The sequence below is a fragment of the Porites lutea genome, chromosome 2 (assembly GCF_958299795.1).
Source record: "Porites lutea chromosome 2, jaPorLute2.1, whole genome shotgun sequence".
In the NCBI taxonomy this organism is placed as follows: domain Eukaryota; kingdom Metazoa; phylum Cnidaria; class Anthozoa; order Scleractinia; family Poritidae; genus Porites; species Porites lutea.
The window spans coordinates 30,413,998-30,421,660 of NC_133202.1; the positions used below are offsets into that span (position 1 = coordinate 30,413,998).

General features: G+C 43.4%; 2 protein-coding genes across 2 annotated transcripts in view; both read left to right on the forward strand.

Annotated features, from left to right (window-relative positions):
- The window catches only part of LOC140926029 (uncharacterized), a 5,125-nt gene extending 2,260 nt beyond the window's left edge, over nucleotides 1-2,865 (forward strand). The window contains exons 2-3 of the mRNA XM_073375840.1: nucleotides 1-2,707; nucleotides 2,803-2,865. The exon at nucleotides 1-2,707 is cut by the window's left edge and continues 1,985 nt beyond it. Of these exons, the coding sequence (XP_073231941.1) occupies nucleotides 1-2,707; nucleotides 2,803-2,865 (2,770 nt within the window). The remainder of the gene's footprint in view (nucleotides 2,708-2,802) is intronic.
- Nucleotides 2,866-3,000: 135 nt separating this feature from the next.
- LOC140928280 (uncharacterized) lies at nucleotides 3,001-4,930 on the forward strand. The gene is made up of 2 exons (XM_073378019.1): nucleotides 3,001-4,728; nucleotides 4,846-4,930. Exon 1 carries the CDS (start codon nucleotides 3,002-3,004, stop codon nucleotides 4,457-4,459), a length of 1,458 nt encoding a protein of 485 aa, XP_073234120.1. The 5' UTR covers nucleotide 3,001; the 3' UTR covers nucleotides 4,460-4,728; nucleotides 4,846-4,930.
- The last annotated feature ends 2,733 nt before the right edge of the window (nucleotides 4,931-7,663 follow it).

Sequence of the window (7,663 nt, forward strand, 5' to 3'; positions counted from 1 at the left end):
CGAAGTATGTCTGTTTTGCAAGGAAGAACATCAGCTAGACGAGTGTAAAAAGTTTGCAGAGAAGCCGCACAAGGAAAGGAAGGACTTCTTCTATAAGAAATTTCTTTGTCTTGGATGTGCCTCTAGCAGTCAACATCAAGTATCCTCCTGTAAGGACAGACTTAAATGTCGCACGTGTTCTGGAAATCACCCTACATGTCTCCATATTCAGAAAACTCCCAAGGAAAGTATTACGAACTGTACAAATGTTTGTACCATCCCAGAGCAAGAGGGCGGCTCGGATCATGCCATGATTGTACCTGTTTGGGTTAGACAAGTTAGCCAACCCAGTAAAGAAGTCTTACAATATGCAGTGCTAGATGACCAGTCCAATGTGAGTTTTGTGTCGCAAAGTTTGTGTGAAAAATTGGACTTGCAAGGCCCACCAACCGACTTGCTGCTGACAACAGTGCAAGAGAGAAATGTACATGTACCAAGCAACCGTATTTGTGGAGTTGAGGTGTTGGATTTTAGAAGGGAGCATGCTGTGAAGCTACCCATGATGTTCAAGCGAGATATCATCCCAGCCAGTCGGTCGCAGATTCCAAAAGCCAGTGTTGCCCGGAAATGGGAACATCTGTGTCCTATTGCTGACGAGCTCATGCCCTACAATCCAAGTGTGGAAATCTCCTTGCTGATTGGCAATAATTGCCCTAGTATCGTCAGACCCAGAGAAGTCCTAGTGGGAGGTGAAGACGACCCTTACGGCCAAAGATCTTTAATGGGGTGGGGTATAATCGGCAAGGTGTGCAAATCTACAGGTGAAGCCAACCATAAGGAAGGAGTGTGCAACAAGGTGATGGTCAAAGAAACCCATGAACACTTTGCCTTTACGACAAAGGTGAAAGAGATTATCAACCCACAGAAGATTATTAAGATTCTTGAGTCAGACTTTACAGAAAGTTCTGCAAATACCAAGCCCTGTTCAGCTGAAGACAGGAGATTCCTCAACATCCTTGAGAATGGTATTGTGAAGAGATCGGATGGGCACTACGAGATGCCTCTCCCTTTGAAGACAGACAAACCGTCTCTACCCTTCAACCGCGAACTAGCTGTCAAGAGATGGCACCAACTTTTAGCAAGGTTTAAGAGAAACCCCAAGTTTCTGGAAGATTATCGCTTATTCATGAAAGATGTGATTGCTTTGTGTGCAGAAGAGGTACCACCGGACCGCCATGGAGTTCAGGATGGAATGGTTAACTATGTACCACACACCGGTGTTTACCACCCAAAAAAACCAGACCAGATCAGGGTTGTTTTTGATTGTTCGGCCCAGTATGAAGGGGTGTCCCTGAACGATCACTTGTTACAAGGACCCGACCTCATGAACACTCTTCTGGGGATCCTGTGCAGATTCAGACAAGAAAATGTTGCGTTTATGACTGACATTAAGAGTATGTTTCATCAGTTTATGGTGTCAGAGGAACACAGAGATCTCCTGCGCTTTTTGTGGTGGAAGGATGGGAATCCTGCAAATGAAGTGACTGAGTATAGGATGAAGGTTCATCTTTTCGGTGCTGGTAGTTCACCTGGCTGCGCAAATTTTGGTCTGAAGAGAGCAGCAGATGATGGGAAGAAAGAGTTTGGTGAAGAAGCTGCTGAGTTTATACGACAGGACTTTTATGTGGATGATGGACTAAAATCAGTCCCTACCGTGGAGCGAGCTGTTACACTGATAAAAGCAAGTCAAGGCATTTGCGCCAAGGCCGGCCTGAGACTGCACAAAATTTCATCAAACAAAAGAGAAGTTCTTGAACAGATTCCGGCCGAAGATCGCGCCAAAGGATTAAAGGAGCTAGACTTGAAGGTTGATCCACTGCCCTTAGAACGTGCCTTAGGAGTAGTGTGGTGCATTGAGAATGACAGTTTTCAATTCCGCATCGAGCTGCGTGACCGTCCCCTAACGCGACGTGGCGTACTTTCCACAATCAGTTCAATCTACGATCCTAGTGGTTTCGTTGCCCCAGTTACCTTGAAAGGAAAACAAGTTTTGCAGCAAATGTGCCGAGACAAGCTTGATTGGGACAGCCCAATTCCAGAGAGTTTGTATACTCATTGGGAGAAATGGCGTCAGGATGTTCTGAATCTCGATCAGCTGCAAATTCAACGTTGTTTTAAGCCGGAGAACTTTGGGCAGGTCAAAGCCAGCGAGTTGCATCATTTCTCAGATGCTAGTGTAGAGGGTTATGGACAGTGCTCGTACCTTCGACTAATCAATGTGGAGGACAAGGCGTACTGTTCCCTTGTCATTGGGAAATCTAGAGTGGCCCCGTTAAAGCAAATCACTGTGCCGAGGCTAGAATTGGCTGCAGCTACTGTTTCAGCAAACGTGAGTGAATTTCTTCGTCGAGAATTGTCTTACACGGACATTAAGGAACATTTCTGGACAGACAGCAAAATCGTCCTTGGTTATGTTAACAACGAAGCTAAGAGGTTTCATGTGTATGTGGCAAATCGTGTGCAGCAGATTCGTGACGTCACTAACCCGAGTTCTTGGTTGTATGTCAGCACTGAACTTAATCCTGCTGACCATGCCTCGCGAGGCCTTACAGCGTCACAGTTATTACAAGGAACCAACTGGCTAACTGGACCCTTATTTCTTTGGAAGAGTGGAACTTTCCAGCCTGAGAAGATAGAAGAATTTCAAGTGACCGAAAGTGATCCTGAAGTAAGGAAAGCAGCCGTTTTCACATCTCGTGTAGAGAGCAGAGCTACTCAAGCCCCTGAACCGTTAACGTCAAGCCGTTTGCGCCACATGTCAAGCTGGCAGCATGTGCTGAAGGCAATAGCTTTGTGTCTACGACTGAAGAGCAAACTGGCAAGTAGAGAAGTGAAGTTGACGAGACAAACGGGTGGTGAGAGCATCAGACCATTACCGAAGGTATCAGTCACACTTACAGAACTTCACGCAGCAGAGAGGGAAGTTCTTAAGGTTGTTCAACGTGAACATTTACATGACGAGATGCAAGTTTTAAAGGAACTTAAGGAAGTTGGAGAGCTTACTACTAGAAAGATCGCAAGAGAAAGAAATCTAGCCGTCAAGAAGTCTAGTTGCTTATATCGTTTGGATCCATTTCTCGATGAAAACGGTGTTATCCGCGTTGGTGGCCGCGTGAGACGAGCTAACCTTCCATTTGCAACGAAGCATCCTGTGATACTTCCTCGTAAAAGTCATATTACAGATTTGCTGATTCGATTCTGGCATGCCAAAGTGAACCACATGGGACGAGGTATCACCCAAAATGAGTTGCGCCAGAGAGGCTACTGGGTTGTTGGTGGATCGTCAGCAGTGTCAAATTGTATTTCCAAGTGTGTTACATGCAGAAAAATGCGCGGCCCCCTGCAAATTCAGAAGATGGCCGATTTGCCTGTGGATCGAGTTGAACCTTCGGCCCCCTTCTCGTATTGTGCTGTAGATTTCTTTGGACCTTTCCCGATCAAGGAAAAGAGGAGTGAAGTTAAACGTTACGGAGTTATTTTTACCTGTATGGCCAGCAGAGGTGTACACTTGGAGACAGCCAACTCGTTAAGTACCAGTTCCTTCATCAACGCACTTAGTCGCTTCCTCAACCGACGCGGTCCAGTCAGACAGCTCCGCTGTGATCAGGGTACAAACTTTGTAGGAGCGAGGAATGAGCTAAAAGCTGCCTTAGAAGAACTGGATCAGAACCGGGTGCAAGAGTACTTAGTGGAGAACGGATGTGATTGGATACCATTTCAGATGAATGTACCTCATGCCAGCCACATGGGTGGCACATGGGAAAGGTTAATCCGAACTGTTCGTAGTGCACTGGAGACGTTACTTCTGAGCGCTGGCACACAGTTGGACGACGAAGCGTTCAGAACCTTCATGACTGAAGCAGAGTGTATTGTTAATTCCAGACCCTTGTCTACGAACGACTTAAATGACCCAGAGGCACCAGAACCACTTACGCCCAGTCATTTACTTACCTTGAAAGCTAAAGTTGTACTTCCACCGCCTGGAAGGTTCCAGCGAGCAGATCTATATTCCCGCAAGTGGTGGCGCCGAGTACAATATCTCGCGAACGAATTTTGGCTTAGATGGCGCCGTGAGTTTCTTCATAGCCTGCAGGCTCGTAACAAGTGGATGTATCCAAAGCGAAATCTATCAGTTGGAGATGTAGTCGTATCCAAGGAAGACGAAGGACCACGTAACCAATGGCCACTCGCTAGAGTCGTAGAAGTCTACCCTAGCGAAGACGGATGTATCAGAAAAGTCAAAATTGTGAAAGCTGATGGAGAACTTGACAACCAAGGCAGACGTCGAAAGCCATCTACGTTCCTGGATAGACCAATCCACAAATTAGTCTTACTGGTACCCTCTGCAGATGAAGCGGATGTTGGTGATAGCAGCAGGGAGACCGAGGAATTCCCCAACGAGGAGCCAACTACTCAGTGAAGTCGCCCCGACAGGTGTAGAAGACACAAGTGACCGCCTTTATGAACATTTGTTTTGTTTAACTGTCTAGTATGGACATTAACTTAAGTAATTGTTAGGCAACAATTAGGGGAGCCATGTGACTGCAGCGCTGCGCAGTCAGCGGTATGTTGTAAAAGCTTAGCAGCCGCACCAGATTTTAGTAAGCGGCCGCCATGTTAGCCCTTTCTCGTGTTGTTCAAGTTTTTGGATAGTTATCGCCATCCATCGGACATTATACGGCCTAAACGGTAAGAACTGTTAAAAGAACATTTTACGGAAAATCCCAAGAGAGTATTTCACACGACATTTTGAAGTTTAGTACTTACGAATCACGTATTTAGCCTATCATGTATTTGTCATGTCAGATTGTTATCTCGGGACTCAGGATCCAAGAACTAAGGAGTAAAAAGAATGTGTTGTACCGAGGACCTGTGAATAAACTACGTTTGGGACGTTCGTGTTGATTGTTAGCAACTCCTCTTGTTGTATGTACTACGGGAGGCCAGCCACAATTTGAATTATATTGTATATTGTAAATATTTTATAATTTAGATTTTTTTTAATTTTTTTTTATTTTTATATTCTTTTTTGTAATTAGGTAGCGCTTTGGACAATTATTGGATTTTAGCGCTATATAAATAAAATTATTATTATTATTATTATTATTATTATTATTATTATTATTATTATTATTATTATCATCTAAGTCTGCGAAAAACCAGGGGTTACAATGGACTGTAATTGAACGTACGACGAACATGTAACTCAATTAACTTCGAAATGTATAGGCAGCCTTTGTCAAATAAATCTCGTAAAATACCTGTTTGATAGGCGTACGTTGATCACTATAATTAATTCTCTCGTATTCAGTAAATTATTGTATTGTTCATCAGTATGGGCTAATACCACCAAGAAAAACATCGAGCTATTACAGACAGTGCAAAATTTTGCAGCCCGGATAGTTTCTGGAACGAGGAAATTTGATCATGTTACACCTATTCTTAAGCAGTTACAGTGGCTGCCAGTTGTTACTGCGCTTTTCACGAACATGAGAATTCTGAAGTTCAAAAGCCAACTGACGATTGGTTTTTCGCTGCCGTCAATCATCTTAACGGACCTCTTAGGAAACAAAACTTTACTTTAACGGGTTCAAAAGGTCAAGGTTTGTGATTTGTGATTGGTGGATTTCGATCCGTTTTGTGTGTTTCTGTGTTTCAAGGTTCGTTGCTTGTGATCGTAATTATGATTGACGGCAGCGAAAAACGCAATTGTGAAGGCGGGCTTTTGAACTTTAGAGTTCGCATGTTTGTGAAAAGCGCAGTAAACAACTTGAGGTTAGGGATGCTACCATGGTATTTAAATGCTTAAATGGACTTGCACCTCCATATCTTTGTCAGAAGTTTAAAACCAGATCGGAAGTGCAAAACTGCAACACTAGGAATAGGGACCGCCTACAAATACCACTCTGTAGGACGGCTGCAGGTCAGCGCGCGTTTACCTTCAGAGGCCAAAGGCTGTGGAATAGTCTCCCAGACGAGTTTCAGTCTATCACTAATTTAGATGTATTTAAAGTTAAAATAAAACAGCATTTTTAAGGGTATTTTTAGAAAACTAAGTTTAGATATTTGACATTGTAAATTAAGCTGAAAAGCCTTTTTGAGGAGATTAATAAAGTTATTATTATTATCATTATTATTAGCGGCAAAGCCGCGAGAAAATTTGCTCCCGCCCCAATCTCCTCACGGTTTCTCTGCCCTCCAGCGTTTATCACTTAGCGCGCCCAACCAAAACCGCCATGCTACGCAGGCTAATCCACTTGAGATTAATGATTTAGGGACTGTGGAATAATTATCAGGAGGGGGAAGGGGGCTGAAAAACTAGAGGGGGCATTACATAAAATTGCTGCCAAGATACGGGGGGCTCAAAGTAAAATCACTCATTTGACGGAGGGGGGGCCTTAAGTTTTATTCGAAATGTAAATAAAATTAAACGCAATAAAAGATTCTCAATGCAGGCATCATGATAGAATGTAACAAATATCCCTGCAAATTGCTTCCCTGTTCCTGATCTTAGTGATACAGCAGCCTTACCACGCGGGTATATTCCATCCAATGTGACCAGTCTGAGTGATGAAATCGATCGACAACTTCTAAGTGTGCACGTCAAGAAGTTACTCGATTCTGGTATGTTAACCTCTTCCGACGCCAACGAAATGCAGGAGGTGTGCGAGAAGTTGATGGTTGATGAAATCACTCTCAAAAGTTTTGTTCAACATCGTGAGTTTCTTGCATTGAAAGCTCAAAAAAGGGAAGCTGAACGCAATACTCTTCCAGACATTAACTGGAAAGAAGAAAATGAAGTCAAATCCCTCACAGCAAGACAAACTAAGATCTGCCTTAGGCAGAACAATCTTCATGTATCTGGAAGTAAAGCTGCGCTGGTAGCACGTGCTCTTGATTTCTCGCATACTGGAACACGAAACAACGAAAGAAATAGTGCCAATGACAGTGACAGAGAACTCCTATCCAGTGATTGCGAATACGACTCTGATTCTCACACAAGTACTTCCGAAAACAACTCTGATTTGGATTCAGATGACTCCGAAACGGATGGCTTTGTTGAACATTCATATGAGGTACTATTTGTTCCAGACGATGACATCCAACAAGTAAGCGTACGCTTGCAGTAGCATGACAATATAAAAGGTATTTACTTAAAGGCATCTATGGTAATAATAGCGGTGAGGGTGGGTGTGTGTGTGTGTGGGTGGGTGGGTGGTGGGAGGGGGGGTGCGACGTTATTTTTAACATAACAGAGGGGGGTTAGAACTAATTTTTTTTTGTTCTGGAGGGGGGAACTGTCTAAGTTTTTGCTAGATAACTCTAGTTTTTTAGGCCCCCCCCCCCCTCCTGATAATTATTGCACAGTCCCTTATGTCATATTCTACTTTTTTTAACACTTTGCAAGTGGTTATTCCTAGAAAGAAAATAGTTTAGAATTAGGCCAAGACATTACAATCTTTTGTAATGTTCCACCATTCATATGCAATAAAATATTCCCTCGTAATGGAGCGATTCTCTGCCGTTAACATATATATCATACTTGAATTTAATGTCAGTTTATCACAGCAGAGCGAAGAAAATATTCTTTTAAGCTCATTGCTCATGTCAGTCTGAAGAACCT